Source organism: Canis lupus, chromosome 7 (assembly GCF_011100685.1).
Source record: "Canis lupus familiaris isolate Mischka breed German Shepherd chromosome 7, alternate assembly UU_Cfam_GSD_1.0, whole genome shotgun sequence".
NCBI lineage: Eukaryota > Metazoa > Chordata > Mammalia > Carnivora > Canidae > Canis > Canis lupus.
In genome coordinates this window covers 42,678,691-42,694,750 of record NC_049228.1, presented here as the reverse complement: position 1 = coordinate 42,694,750, position 16,060 = coordinate 42,678,691, and the positions used below count along the sequence as shown (strand labels likewise).

The following is a 16,060-nucleotide window of genomic DNA, read 5'->3' as shown; positions in this document are numbered from 1 at the left end:
TAGCTAGGACCTTTCCTTTGAATCGGAACCCTTTTTTGCCTAATGAGAATGCCGGATGCCCCCATCCTTGCCCAGGGCAGAGGCCCAGGAAAGACTCTGTGCCTGCCTGGGTGGGCTGTGTGCCCACAGGAAGCAGAGGCTGGGCAACCAGGCCCACACGCAGCCGGCAGTGTTGCAGAGTCCGAATGCGGAGCAGCAGAGGTCAGTGGGTTCTGCGTGGGACACACGTAGGGACCTGAGAAGGAAGGAGGTGCAGGCAACCCCCCTTTTTGTATCGATTGCCCCCCAGACCTCCTCGCCAGCTCGGGGCGCAGAGATCCCAGGGGGCACTGGCCAGGCTGGGTGCTCTCATTCACAGGCTGGGGGCGGTACTCAACTCTGGGTGCCTCTCAGAACCCCTGGGCTTCTGAAGCACCAGGGGTTGGGGGCACTGACTGACCTTGGCGTTTCCAGAAGCTTCTGGGAGGGGTGGGTCCCAGAGGGAAGCAAAGTTTGAAAAGCTTTGTCATGTCCGTGGAAAAAGTGGGGCACTGACCTGCAGGGTCCCTTGTGTAGACACAGCGCAGGCAGGCTTGCTGCCCCAGGGCCTGTGCAGGCACTGTCGTAGGGCGGTGGAGCTGGGGGTGTCCGCTGCCGTCTCTGTCAACACTGGGGCAATCCTGGCCCTGCAGAGGCAGTGTTGCCAGGGGGCTCTGTTTCCCACCTAAATTAAGATTTCCTCTTTTAAAAATCCCTGTTTTCACAACTGCCGTCCTAGGGCAGGAAGAAGACACAATTGGAGGAACTCCGTGGTGAGCACGTTTGGTGTTGATTTGAGGCTGCTCCCTTGTGTTTGTTTAGTGCCCTCACATCCCAGCCTTCTGGAACCTTTCCGCGCCCTGTTCCTCCACCTCAGTGTGACAGAAAGGAGGGAGAGTCACAGACCCAGGCCGGCCTCCCCGGTGCACTCCCACCCGAGCCTCGGAATCCGCAACCCAGCGTCAGAACACCGCAGCCTGGTCTCCACGTGGGACCCACAGTGGCCATGGGAGGCTCCTAGCCGCCAAGTGTCCCTTCTCCCTGCTGCACTGAGAGCTTCCGGGGGGTGGTCATGGTTGATCCCTGATTTAGAGCAGCTACTCACAGCTGGTTTTCTGTAGCTCAGACTCCCAGCACAGCACAGGGAGTGCTATTTATCATCCCCTCCAGGGTGCCAACTATTGAGGGGGCATCTGTGAGGCAGCTGTGGGGGATCTGTGGGGACATCTGTGAGGACAGCTGTGGAACAGCTGTGGGGGCATCTGTGGTTGGTGCAGCTGTGGACGCATCTGTAGGGACATCTGTGGGGACATCTGTGGCACAGCTGTGGGGGCATCTGTAGGTACATCCGTGGGGCAACTATGGGGCATCTGTGGGAATATCTGTGGGGACATCTGTGGGGCAGCTGTGGGGGCATCTGTGGGGACAGCTATCGGGATATCTGGAGGGCATCTGTGAGGACAGCTGTGGGGTATCTGGGGGGGCATCTGTAGGGGCAGCTGCAGAAACATTTTGTCTTTCTGGCCCCTATGAGGGGGACATCACCTCTCTGGAGTGGCCCTGGCTATCATGAGGCTGTTATCACCTGGGCAGGGAGTTAGAGCTATTTCTTGGCTTCAAGAAGTAAAATCCCTCCTTTAGCACAAGAGCAGAGCAATGACAACCTGGTGACTCTCCTTGGATCCCTGGGGGCTTCTAACCAGGGAAGTTGGTCCATTACAAGCTGTCACACTGTAGAAAGATGAGACCTTTGGCTAAGGTAGAGAACCTGACTGGTCCAGGTGGTTGTTTTATTGTAGAAAGGGTGCAGGAGCCTCAAAAGTTTCCCGGGGCCCTTCTGCCAGCCTCTAGGACAGGTTCCCACCTGGTCCAGGAAGGAGTTCCCACCTGTCCTTCTGTGAGTGCCACTGAAAGCACCCAGCACTTAGAACTGCTGGAACCCCCATCCCTGTGATTTAGTTGGCCCGATGCCCACGCTGTCCACAGCACAGAAAAACCAATCCCTTCTGACACTAATGCGTGAAGGAGAGTGGGCGCTGGCCTGAGCAATTGTTGCTGTTGCTTTATGGAGACCACAAAGTTAATCACAACAAAATTACCAAATTACTGTAACCGTTGGTATTTATCAACTCCCACCAAGGGAAAACAAAAGTCACTGCAACAGAAAAGTATTTTCCAAAGGAAAGATCAGTTTCCTTTTTGGTGACCTGAGAAAATTTACCACAATTCCATTCAAAACCTTCAGGCACTTGACTTTTTTTTTTTTTTTTAATATCCTTTACCTTTTTAATAAAAAGTAAAAAACAAACAAAAAAAATACATCAATGTCCTGAATAGAACCTCTCTATGTAAAGGTGTCACTAAACAAATAACATAGGACCAGACAAAATAAATGGAACTGAGAATAGCAATATGACATATCATGAAGCGTTTATATATGTATGTGTATATTGTATATGAATGTGCGGGTACATGTGTGTGCACCTATGTATGTATAAATATGTAAATATTTGCCTACATATGTCACACACACACATATTTATACTGACCTCTTTAGATCGAAGTCCAAGGCACTTTTTACAATGAACAGGTTAAAGCCATTAATTTAGAACATAACTGTTTCTGGGTACATATCGATTTGTGGTGCCAATATAATCCACATTTTTCCTTGATCATCTTAGAGTGTCTCTGGTTGGGGTAATGATTAAAAGAACTGGCTTGAAAAGAGATTAGGAATGTCTCTAGAAGTTTAAACTAACTTCTCTTGCTAGGTTTCCTCTGGGGAGGAGAGTCCTCATTGGTAGGTTGCTGAATTTCTCAAGGAAGAAGCACAGATGCCGCTATTTCTGTACTGTGCTGAGCAGGGACTGGGTACTCTTCCAGGGGGACCTCCCCTGGGGGCCACTTGATATTCCAATGGCCCTGCCAGCACAGGCTAAAACCAGAAACCTAAAAAGGGACTTTGAAGGGGCTCAAGGTTACAAAGCAAGCTTTTTTTTTTTTTTTTTTAAAGGCTGCTCCTGTTTGTACACCAGCCACATTACATGACCTCAAATGAAATTGTGAGATGCATCTGTTTTTATCCTTATGATCATACAGGACTTTACTTCATCAAGTAATTCTGTAAATGAGGGTCAAAGAACAAATGGTTTAATTTTCTAGCTATTAATGGTGTTGGTTACTGTTGCTGTGTGGTGAGGCCAGAGCTTTTCAATATTTAATGTGTATACAGATCACTTAGGGATCTCGTTAAAATGCCAAATTGGATTAAGCAGATCTGGCATGGGGTCCTAGAGTCTGCATTTCTAAGTTCCTAGGTGATGCTGACACTGCTGGTCTGTGGACCACACTTTGAGTAGCAAGGATTAGTGTACAGCCATATACCTGAATTAATGTCAAGAGGTCTGCTTTCCCCAAATCAGGAATTTGCATTGTTTTTCTTGGTCTAGACTGAATAATAACTTTGAGGGGAAAATCAGAATATATTTGCTCTCTATAAATGTAAAAGTCTGAGTCTGAGGAGTGCTAGAAGAAAAAGCCAAAAGAGACAGTTCTATTTAGTAGCAGAAAAGTATTAAAAGACAAATCAATTACCACCAGTACATTCATCAGTTATATAAAATCGAGAATAAACTAATTTCCATTAGCCAGCAAGTGAGTAACCTGCTAAAAGCAGGTGCCCTGGAGTTCTGATGGCCTTAGTGGAACCCACCCTTACATGTAATTGGGGGTGTAGCAGACACTGTGAGCAGTTCGTTCAATAAAAATAAGCTGTGTGTGCAAGTGAGCTCTCAGCCACACAAGCAGCTTGGAGCGAGCGTTGGCATCTTTTTCTTTCAGGTTACCAGTACCAGCTTTTCCCCAGGAAAAAACCTGTTGTCTTGCACTCTGTCTGTGTAAATTTTCAGGTTGAGAAGGGAAAAGACAGGAGCCCAGGTGCCCTGATGCTGCTTGGTTTCCATGGGTGCAGTGTCAGCCCAGGGTGATGCTAACAAACAAGAGGGCCCCACTGATTCTAGAAAACCTGTGTTCTATAACTAAACACATCCTGTTTTCACCTAGAAATAGTCCCTCCATCACTCAGAGGATGGAAGTGAGAATTCTACATGAGTCTCAATTACGACTCAGACAAGGAAGGGAATGGAGTTCAGGAGTTGCTCGAGTAGAGAATTTCCCCAATTCTGCTAATGAAGACAACACCTCCTTTGAAGCTCCTTTCCTGCCACTAAAGGGCTGAATTAAAGGAGCAGAAAGGGAAGCCCGGCACTTTGCCAGGTATTGCTGTGCGTGTCCTGCTTCCTCCCTTACTCCCCCTGGAGCTGTGAATAAATGCAGGGTCCTGAGGGCTCAGAGGAGCTCCTCCGCACATCTGCACATCGTATGGGGGTCTCCCTGGGCCTGTGTAAGTGAAGCTCCCAGTGGCTTGACTCTGGCTTAGATACACACACTCACAGCGTCTAGAATTTTGAGTCTTTCGTGTCACAGGAGAACTCTCCCTTACGCCCAATTCTGACATTCCCAAAGGAAGAGCCAGTGGCTCAGCTTGAGACTCCTATCACTTTCATATTGAAACTTTGCATTTACATGGGGAGAACCTGCCCATCGTGAAACTGGCTCTGCACAGCTACTAAGGGAGTCATGGCTTTTACAATCTCATCTGAAATGGCTTGATAGAGCTTTGGGTAGAGTTATTCTTCTAAACCTGGAACATTATTCTTGTCTCTAATGGGCAAGTCTTAGGGAATTACAAGACGGCAGTTCCCGAGGCTAAGCCCCTCAGTCTGGGTGATGTGTACTCAGAAACAGTCGTTGGGAGAGCAGGCTGCCACTGGGCCTGCCAAACACTAGTGTGATACAAAATGTTAGTTCAAAGTTACAATATATTTTATAATATAGCAATATATTTCATATTTAAAATAAACTGTTATGCTTTCTCCTATCATTAAAAAATAGCAAGCAGTACAGAGGCAAGATGCAAATTCCTATTGAAGCTCACATGATTCTGAACACAAACACTTCAGTTTCCGAGTTCACCAATGAAAATGTGCTCTCTCCTCTTCTCTTCTGCTCAGCGCGGGCCACGGAGTCCGGGACCAAAGTGAGTTGTTGCGCCATTAAAATGTCTGACGAAGGTGGATTGGTCCTGGTTGAGACCATGGGACACAGCTAGAGAATGTCATTTATTCCCTCTCCTTCCTCTGGGAACCTGGATGTTGGCTGTTCCAGTCAGATTCATGTTTGATTAGTCACTGATTTTTGTTTTTGGCTATAAATTCAGCATTTCTTTGGGATCCTAACTACAGGTTGGTGTTGAATTTTGTGCTTTTCCTCCAACAGCTTTGCTGGGCACATTTCTTTTGTTTTAACACATGGTCCAGGCCCAAGATATAGCTTCCTGAGCCTGCTTCTCAGGCGTGTAAACAACTGTCGCACGGCACTTGGCACCTAGATTTGGAGGTCACATGTTGAAGCTTTGATAATGGTTTTGTTCAGAAGGAACTCCAGTTGATGTTTGGGTGTTTCCAGTAATGGTGTAAGGAAAGCAGGTCACAGCTACTGGTTTTCTCTGTCTGTTCATACACCACTGCACCGAGTGCTTCTTAAAAAGTTTCCATCTATTTCAGTACAAAATCTACGCATTACTCATCTGACAGGAGTTTAATGTTAACCTCTACTTATGCAGCCTGGCACAAGCTTTCAGGATGACAGGCACCCATCTATATTCAACTACCAGGAGCAGGCAGTTCATGCCGCAGTCCCTGGAACATCCCTTTTTGGTGGCATCAACGGCCCCATTCCCATTCCATGCTTACTTTGGTGGCAGCAGAGAAGGAAGGGACAGTGTAGGGACAGTGTCCAGGGCGTGGTCACTATGGGGGGAGCTGACCCACACCAACCAGGAGACCCCAGGACAGCAGTCTACGTACTGAAACCCAGTGCTGCCAAGTTCATACAGGCAACACGACGACTAGCAGATGCTTACTCTGCTTTGAAGCAACTTTCAGGGAAGTAGCATGGCTGTGTGGAACTGGGGACACATTTTAGGATTTAAAAGCAGTAACTTAAAGAGCGTGGAACCTACTGGTAGTGCGATGACTTCCTAGTGTATATGCTGTGGTACTGTGAGAGCCACACATTCATTCTGGGATGAAACGCTGATTCCTAATTTGAGATGCATGGATGGTGGAGGGGACACTGTAAGGGAGGAGAGAGGGCCCGTGTGCCGGTCTCACATTCCTCCCTACACAGTTGACACGTCATAGTCACTTCCACTAACCCTTGAGGACACTCAGATGCCACACCCGAGTGTGGGCTGGACGGGAACGCAGTCTGGCTGCTGTTGAAGACGATCGTGACTCCACGTAAAACCTACTGAGTACTTTGTGTTGAAGGATGTTAACTATCATCTTCATTCTCACCACATGGAAACCGAGGGGTGAGGTGGTTATACTAATTGGCCAAAGATGTGGGTCCAGCATTAGAGCTTATTTACTCCGATTCTGTATCTCTAGCTTTCTTCCTTTTTCCTTCCTTTACTCACACAGAAATCACTAGGAATATAAGGGGGAGGTCCTCAAATGTATTGAAATAATGATTTCTTTGATGCTGCTCCTTCTCAGCCTTTAATAAGCAAGGAGACCTATGCATGCCCACTGGGACTTTGCTGGCGCCTCATTCTCAGAGTTTGCCGCTGTGCCACTGGCACTCACCGAGGCCAGAAGCCCAAGGTACCCCAGGGCCTCACCTCTCTTGTTCTCTTGCATTGCATTAACATTTTTAGAGATATGATGTCAGGAAGCTGCATATTACAAGCAGGGCAAGAGCAGTTCAGACACTTTATGGCAGTTTATTGATGATGGGCAGGCACATGTGTCCTTTGATCCAAAGGTACAGATTGATATTTGGACTTCAGCCTGAGGAGGAGCGAGCCCCTAGACTGGCATGATTTACCACCTGGTGCTATGTCCTGAAATTCCACTGACACCAGTGGTCTTAAAGTATCACAGTACCTCCCTGACTTTACAGTACATGAGGCTAGAATATGGCTTATGTGATGAGGGGTGGCTCTGTAGTTTTGATTCAAGTGTCTAGATATTTTGGGGGACTATTGTGGTATTTCACCTGTCACTAAGTCATCAGACAAGTGACAGGAGGGTTCTGATGCTGGGTCCGCCTTCCAGGAGTGAGCAGAATGCAATGAGTTCAGCACTAGAGCTAAGTTATTGTGATGAATCATGTTTACATAGAGCCAATTCTTGAGAAGCTAATTAAACCTCCTCCACCACCAAACGAGAATAGGGAAGAAGAAGGCCTGGCATGACAGTCAACCTGCACCTTTCCCGTCTGACTGTGATGCTGAGGCACAGAGGAATTAGCCAAAAGATGGGCCGCAGAGAGGAAACCTGGAGGGACCTGCACTTTGGTGATCCATCCTGGGATCATCAGGGTTGAATGTGTTCACAGGAGAATGGGTAACTTCCCACATGAAGTTGAAACATGGTACAGAGAAGCAGCCTCCCCTTTACCATTGCAAGTCAGTAAGCAGGTTTGATCACCTGTTTTTGAGGATTAAGTATTCTTTCACCAAGGAAAGAAACCACACACAGCTATTGCACTACCAGTAGGTTGGGTCATGCCACCAGTGCCCGCGTGTTTCTGGGGTGCCAGTGGCTGCTGCTGCTGGAGGTAACTCCAGCCCCCTCCCAAGGTTATATGCTTGTTCTTCAGGGGTCACTTAGGTGCACAGCATTATCCACAGACCTTGACAGGTTGACCGTCTGCACAGGGGGGTGGCAATGCAGTCTTGTGTATCATTTATTTGAAATTAAGACTAAGTCCCTGTACGAGTGTGCATGGAATGGAAAGGGTGAACAGGTGACAGGTGAGGGCTATGGGTCAGCGACCAGGATCGGCGGCACACGCAGGGTGACCTGTCTGTGGTCTCCACTTGTGAGATGGAATTCATGCCACAAAGACATTTCACGGAATTTCATCTGTGTAGACATCTGTTTATCAGTGCGGCCACACTGTCACGGCAACAGGAGCACCATTCTTGGGACATAAGAAAGGAAGGTGAACTTTCAGAGAATCACAGTCAAAAGAATAAGTAAAAAAAAAAAAAAAAAAAAAAAAAAGCCAGCATCAAGTGTTGCGTCTGTGGTGTGTAAACCACCAATGGAGATGTTTAAGGGGATGTTACCAAGATGAAAACAAGACTGTTTAGGGCGGAACAGCAGTAAGAAGAGACAAAAGAGGAAGTTTAGCAAGAGACCCGATCTTCTGGAAAGAGTACTGCACTCCAAGGTCATCTACCTTTTGCAGTCTAGTGACCCCCTTGTCCCTAGAAGACCCAGCTCACCTGGACACTGGCCTCAGACAAGTGACAATGTCCTGTGCAAAGGGAAGCCTAGCAGAACAGCCCTTCGCAAGTATTGCCCTGTCGCCTTACCCTCGACAGATGAGACACTCCGTACAGCATGGTTTAGCTCCCCACGAGCTGAAGTCAAAGACCTCATGAGAGCAGTGGAGACACAATGGCCTGGTCACTTCATGCATGAGTGTGGTATGTGGTCAGACACAGAGCAATGAAAGATGGCATCCACATGCCTCACCTCACTACACCGGCTGCCACACTGGGTCAGGATGTGTCTCAAGTTTCTTGGAGTTTGAGACGTATTTGAACAGTTTTGGCACCAAGATTAACATGGCACAAGAGGAGCAGGCTACTGACAGATCTGTCATCTCACCTACAAGGCTCCCTAGGGAATCCTTTAGCCTCAGAATCTTTCATTCTGAGGTGGTTTCACCTCAGGTAGAAGGGGCCACACGGGCCACTTACCACCACCTGTTGCATTCCAGGTGAGGCCCTGGACCCCTTCGTGCTCCTAACACCTAGGCTGGAAGGCTGTTCTGGATGCACACAGCTAAGCGAATCCCCAGACAGCACCCCTCCTCCCTGGGGCACCCCTGGGCTGTGCCTGCACATCGCCTACCCTTGCACATGTACACAGCTCCCGTGCTCCACCAGAACACAGCCAGTTTGCAGGTAAGAAGGAATTTCTGTGCAGGCCACAAGGGCTGCGTGCCCCTCCAGAATGCCAGCAAGTGGCCTGGCGTCCATCTCAAAGCAAGCAGGGGTGCTGTGTCCTGTCTGAAGGGACCCGCGCCTTTGGCGAAGCTCAGAACGTGCCCAACACCAGCAAACTACCTGAGCTGAAAGCACCCACCTTCACATTTGAACCAATGCACATGCATGGAGTGCCCACTGTGTGCAGGTGAGGAACCAGGTCCCTTTTATTCTGGTCAAGTTCAAGCAAGGAAAGACCTGGGATGAACGTGGGAGATGAGTATGCATGTGCACATACCTGTAGACACACAGCTTTATATGGATGTCAATATTGGATAGAAAATCTGGCTTTTTATTTGTCTTTTTTGTTTTTAGTCTGGATTGGGTTTTATGACTGGTTAAGGTCTGGGAGGAAAGAATGTCAGTTCTGGCGGCTGTGTAGCTCTCCCTGCCTTTTGTCCTCCGGAGGCTTCCCAAGACAAATGGCAGGGAGAGGGAGTCCACAGGACCCCAGTGGTGAGGAGCCCATGTCTAAGCCTGACACCCCCCCCCAGGGGTACCCGCTTCTGGGCTGCTTCTCCATCGGCGGCTTCAGTGCCCCCGCTCCCCCCCACCCCCGACGCGAGACCTGAGATTGACGTGGATTTCTGTTCTGCACCAGTTCTGCAGCCATGGCCCTGCCAGAGGCACCGCTTCCTGTCACCTCCTCTTCCTGCTCCCAAGTAGAGGCACCTAAACAGAGATTAGATTTCTGGTTTCAAGGCATATCGAACCAAGCACGCTGAATGAACCCGAGTTAGTTAATTAGCTTGGTCTCTCCTCTTTAGGTTCCCTGGTCTGATTGTTCCTTGATGGCAAAGTGACCAGGAGAGAGTTGATTTGCATCTTAAGACCTATGGGTAATGCTTCTGGAGTGGGGGGTTTATTTAGCAACTGCTTGAACTTGTGTATGGGGTAGGGAAGGAGGTGGAGCTGACCCCGAGGGGGCTGTCAGAGGCCGGGGGTGTGTGGGTGGTGCCCGCCGCACCGCCCCTGGCCTCGGCAATGGCAGACAGGAGCTGCTGCTGCTGGCGCAGGGCGTCGGCAATGAGGAGTGGCAAGGAACTGAAGCCGGCCGCCAGGTGCTCCAGCTTGGACTCCAGGCTGCCGATCTGTTTCTCCAGGTCTTCACTCCGGTCGTTGAGCTCTGAGATCAGGTCATACATGACATTCTGCATCTGTAGGGAGAGATGGGGACAGTATACTATGGGTCATCACATGGGGACCGGTGGCTGGAGAAACAAAGTGCTCCCAAATCACAAAGGGACAGCATCCACACCAGAGTGTCCAGCCTGGCCGACCCAGGAGAAGACCCGGAGGTGCGGGGTACATAGGGGTGGTAGTGACCCATCAGAAAACATGCATAAGCAGTATTACTTCTTAGATGGGTGAGTCTCGGCCCTCCTGGGGTCCTTGACAGCCCAACCTCTCGGCTCAGAGGCTGTACAAGCCCGCTCATTGACAAAAAGGCACCATGCTGGGGAGTGGATGGGGCTAGGGACTTGGGGGGCCAGCCGAGGTTCAAGTTCGAGTGTAAAACGCAGTTTTCTTACAAAATGGGTTAATAATAACCACCCACGGCGCAGCGGTTTGGCGCCTGCCTTTGGCCCAGGGCGCGATCCTGGAGACCCGGGATCGAATCCCACATCGGGCTCCCGGTGCATGGAGCCTGCTTCTCCCTCTGCCTGTGTCTCTGCCTCTCTCTCTCTCACTGTGTGCCTATCATAAATAAATAAAAAAAAATTTAAAAAAAAATAATAATAACCACCCACGGTCATGACATTATTGCCCCTGGGCTGCTCTTAGCACAGTGGCCGGAAGAGACGCCAGACACCCCTGCTCACCTTGGTCTGCAGCCCCTCGGAGTGACCTTGTGGGGTCACAGCCCCTCTCCTGCCTGGTTGGTAAGGAGAGACACTGCCCCATCGGGCCATCCCCGCAGGCCCAGTCCACCTGCAGAGCTCCCGTGGGCTGGCTAAGGACTCTGTCCTACTGTGGTAGTTCTAAGCCCCCTCCCACCATGTCCTGCCACCTTCACTCTCAGATGCTGCCCCCCACTCCATAAACCTCCCACCTCATGCTGTCTCCCTGAATCCTGGCAACCTGCCCTGTCTCCCGTGCCCTGATTAACACTGTACCCCATCCCCAACCCTGCTCCCCATCCTGCTTCCCTGCTTACCTCTCCTCCGTTATACCACCTTCTGCTGTGCTAGTTAACTGCTCCACCTGGGTATCACCATCCACCACCACCCACAGGGAGGGATGCTGTCCAGGCTGGGGCCATTGCCTGTGCTCATGGGTGTGTCTCTAGGGCTTAAAACAGCACCTGGCACATAGGAGATGCTCAACTAATGAATGGACACAAATCCGCTTCACAAAGGGTTTGTCACATGACTGTCCCTGAAAGCTATTGGCTGGACGATGGGTGAGTGAGGCTGGCACAGGTCCCCTCCATCCTCTGCCCCAGGGAGGAATCCACTGATGGGGAGAGACCTTTCACACCACAAGTTATTCCAGGTGCCTAGAAGGTTTCTTCCTGTTTACCAACAAGGCCCTGTGTCTGAAGGAAAGTAGAGCCCGGGGGTGATTGGGCCGGGGTGCAATCAGGAGACCTGACAATCAAATGAAACTTAAAAGTATCCAGTAAACTTGCCTTCTTTTTTTTTTTTTTTAATTTATTTTTTATTGGTGTTCAATTTACTAACATACAGAGTAAACTTGCCTTCTGAGAGTTAAGTCATCAAATTGGATCAGAGCAAAGCTAACAGAGGGGCTCAGGCCAGGGCGCCATTCCCTCTGGCCACCGGACCACAGGCTGAGAGCCCCCCATGACCTCAGCACAAAGCCCCACTGAGCCCCTTCCACAGGTACACTCCCAGTCTTGTCCATGGCTCTGACTTCTCTCTTATCAGGACACTTTCTGGATATAATCTGGCTTCCCGAGTTGGCCTGGAGAGCGCTCATCTATGCGACAGCTACCCTCCTCTATACGTTAACAGGTGACAGCAGCCTTGGGAACGAGAGCCATGTGAGCCCTGCATGCCCCCTCTGCCCCCTCCCAGGTATTGAGGCCCTTGGGGCTTCTGGTCATCTGCCCATAGCATCCTGACCCTGTTTGCCTGAAAGTCTGAGTTATGCCAGCAAGATGCAGAAACCCCTGGCACCCATGGGAGCAGGGACCAAGGAGAGATGGAAAAGCAGAGTAAAGGAAGGTGGCAAAGTGTGAGGGCCAGAGCGGAGGTGGGAAGGGGGCCGACGATGGGCCCCCAAGGAGCCACTGCAGAGGCAGGATGAAGGCAGCTCTGCCTGGGAGTGCAGGATACCCCCGACACCCCAACGTTCCCAAGACTAGACTTTGGAAGTGATCATGCTGCCTTCGCTAATTAACAATCCAGAACCTCATCAAGGTGGCCACTGTCCCTGGAATGCCCAGACTACACATTGATGAGCCTTGTAGGGCCCTATGAGCTATGGACTGAGCCTAGACCCCTTGACCTGGGTCCCTGTGTGGCCACTGGTCAGCTGCCCAACCTTAGGGTGGCCACTTCATTCCTCTAGATCTTGGCTTCCTCATCTACATTCATAATGAGAACCACCATTTGCAAAGTCTCCATATAGTTTACAAAGCATTTTCACAGACACCATCTTATCGCTTAGAGTCTCAGATATTAGGAATTATTTTTACATTTCAATTAAAGGAATTGAAGCTAGCAAATAAGACCCAGGTCCTCCCAGCGAGGCCACCCTGTGGGATAGCCATTTAATCTAGCAAATAATATTGGAGGCCACATGCCATTTTCTTAATCTAGCAAGGACCAGAGAGCAGGGGTGGGCAGGTGGCGGGTTTGGAGGGCTGTATGGAGTCAGTATTGGGTCCCCTGCCCTGTGCTTGCTGACAAGGCATGGCGGGGCAGGGGGCAGGACTTAGGCGAGTCTCTGGGAGGGAAGAGCAGGTGGACTCCAAAGCCCCCCTCTTCTGGGCTCGCACCTGTCCCCACAGCAGCCCTGCAGAGACCCCCTTAGCCCTTCCCTGCACACCTTTCCTGCCAGGCAGCCTGCTGCCATTACTGGTGGGGTTTAGTTTCCCACGTGACTCAGTGATGTGGACCCTCAGCCAGCCTGCTTCTCCCTGGGCCCCAAGTCTGTGAGACGCTGTGGGTGGTACTGAACCAGCGCAGGCCTGAAAGTCCGTGTGCCTGATGTTCCCAGAGGACATCAGCCACAGGGTGTCCTGCCAGGTGAGAGGGGAGGTGGGAAAGCTTGCTACCGTAAGAGAAACTCTTGGGGTGCGGTGCCAGCCCATTCCTACATGGGCAGGCGGGCCTGGCACCACCCCATTCCCGGCCACAGCTGAGCCATCAGAGCGCAGCCTCATAGGGACCAGACTGACTGGTCACCTCATCTCAGAGAATTGAGAATTCAGACCACCAGAGGCCAATTCATGCTTGCCTGTGGCCAGAGCAACAATGCGCAGTCTCTGTATGGGGCCGCCAGGGAGACAGGAGCTTAGAAGCCACCGTGGAGTGGGGGTGGGAGGAGGGCGGGAAAGGGGGCCTGAAGCAGGCCCCTGCACAGCACAGAGAGGTGAGGGGACCCCTCTGGCATGGGGGCCACTGGCGCCCCGTTCTTGTGGCCTCTCCCTGGAGTCTGGCCGTGTTCTGCCTGGAGCGAGGCTTCCTTCTGTCCTGCTGATCAACGCCTCCATTTGTAAACCTTTTAGTACTTTTCCTCTACCTGAGGATGTTAACACCACACCCGAGACCTGGGGGTTCCCTCCCGTGCTCTGGGGCCCTGGCTCCGCCTCAGCCCCATGCCCCCGCTCCCCCCCCTCAACCCCTGCTGCTGCCAGCACAAGTCCCTGAGCTTGGGAGGCCCCTCTCTGGCCTGATCCTTTGCTGAACCAGGCACCTGCACGAGGCCAAAAACCCGCAATTTCTCTGATTGCACCTCTTTTCAAAGGGTGCTAATCTGCCTGAGGGACTTTCTCTTGCTCACCCAGGGAACGAGTTCCATTATGATAATCGACATCTGTTGGAATGTCCTGCCAGCCTGGCCCTGGGCTGAACATTTGATGTGCAATCTTTACCGAGAGGCCTGAGGGGCTGAGGATGGGAGGAGCAGCCACAGCTCTGCCAGTGGCGTGGCCTTCAGTCCTTCAGTTCTAGGGTTCACAGAAGGAGCCCCAAGTTTCTTTCCAGTACTTATGGCAGGTCAGTGTCAGAAATGCGGAATGGCCCTGTGGCAGTCACGTCCTGGGGCTCTCAGGGGAGGGTTCTCTTTTTTGGCACCTTCACTCTCATCACCATGAACTGCCTGGTGCCTGGAAATGCACTCCCTGCCCTCACCACTGATTTGGGGTCAGAAAAGCTGATGTGTAAGGATTGGAGGAGGCAAGAAACCGAGCTTCCAGTCACAATCATGTGACCAGGCAGCCTGGCCACTGCCATCCCCAGGAGCCCTGTGGGTGCTCCTTGCACAGCTTCAGCTCATTCTTGGGCCTCACTCCACCAAGCAGCATGAGCAGCACGCTGCAGAGATCTGTAGGCTCAGGAATCACCCGCACTAAGGCCACACACCAGGTTTCCCATCAGGGATCCACTCAAGGGGGCCTGGGCCTCGCTTTCCTGGGCCTGCACCATGGAGCTGGGATGGCTGGGTCCCCACAGCCACATCTGAGAACCCCTCAGCCTCCGCCACTCACCTTGGAAAGGTCCACCAGGGTGTTGGCTTGATCACTCAGCTTCCTCTGCTCCATCTTGACGCTCCTCAGTCTGTGGGAAAGAGTTGTGACAGCCACGCTCCACGTGCGCGGACAGTGGAGCCCGGCATGTGGATTTGCAGCTGTACCGGTTCACCTGATTTTGGAACCCCAGACTGGGGACCTCCACACCTGTGACAATGGACCAGGATGGTGTGTAGCTCAGGTCCCAGGAGAGCAAACTCCTGTCCCCAGGCAGCATGCCTTCTGGCCTCTCCCCTCCTCCTCTCAGATCATCTCCCTGCCTCTGGAAGGCCCTCCTCCCACCCCCAGCACCTCCCAAACACCATCCCTGCTACTGCACTTTACATCCCTGTCTTCTGGAGACAACAGACCGCAGTTCACTCATGCAGGGTGTGTGTGTGTGTCAGCATGATAGGGACATGGGTGTGTCAGTATGATGGGGACGGGGGGTGTGTCAGTGTGATGGGAACATGGGGGGGTGTCAGTGTGATGGTGACACAGGGGGGTGTCAGAGTGATGGGAGATACTGGAGGCTCTTACTCCTCCACCTGCCACAGCCCATGCATAGTGCCGGCCAGTGTGGGTGCAATAGTGGGAGGAACAGAGTGACATGGGCCCAGTTCCCGCCCCAGTGCTGGGGGGTCAGCAGCGGGTTTCCCCCTGTGGTTCGTTGGAGCAGGTGCAGGGCCCTGGCAGGGGAATGCGCAGCGTACTCACTGGTGAATGGCCTGGAGGAACTTTCTCTGGTGCTTCCTAACCTTGGCATGGTCAATCTTCTTTAGCAGCTTTGTGTGTTTGTAGATGAGCCATGTTTCCCGCAGGACATTGGCCGCTGCATTCTTGATCTGAGGAAGAACAAATACGGTGAGTTGCTAACAGGCTCATTTTCTGTGTTTCACACACCGTGTCTCCGAGTTTGCTGCTACTGTCTGCCTTATAAGGACATGGTTCTGCGTCCTCCGCTGACGCATGAACCCTTAGAAAGATGATTATGACCCGTCTCCTCTGAGTCCTGTTCTGCACACGGCAGCAGGCCAGACCAGAGAGCTGCTCTCGTTTCTTTCTTGAGGGTTTTGCTCCCCTTGACTGCTGTTTCTGGGCTAGATCTAGATGAGCTGTGGCCCTAGACTCAGAGGCCAGGCCACCCGTGCACCTGCACTCTTCTGCACTCACCCGACACGGCCACATACTACACCTGGATCCTTGCTTGGATT

General features: G+C 51.5%; 1 protein-coding gene across 7 annotated transcripts in view; it reads right to left on the bottom strand.

Annotated features, from left to right (window-relative positions):
* Window positions 1-2,267: 2,267 nt before the first annotated feature.
* Window positions 2,268-16,060, bottom strand: part of KCNN3 (potassium calcium-activated channel subfamily N member 3) — a 133,022-nt gene continuing 119,229 nt past the window's right edge. For 4 of the 7 annotated variants that reach the window (XM_038543211.1, XM_038543215.1, XM_038543216.1 and 1 more), the window contains 3 exons: window positions 15,564-15,691; window positions 14,826-14,895; window positions 9,989-10,302 (listed from right to left, as the gene is read on the bottom strand). In XM_038543211.1, coding sequence (XP_038399139.1) covers window positions 10,012-10,302; window positions 14,826-14,895; window positions 15,564-15,691 — 489 coding nt within the window. In that variant the 3' untranslated portion in view covers window positions 9,989-10,011. Of the gene's footprint in view, window positions 8,071-9,713; window positions 9,818-9,988; window positions 10,303-14,825; window positions 15,015-15,563; window positions 15,692-16,060 lie in introns of those variants that run through there. The other 3 variants (XM_038543212.1, XM_038543213.1, XM_038543214.1) reach the window with 3 other exon arrangements.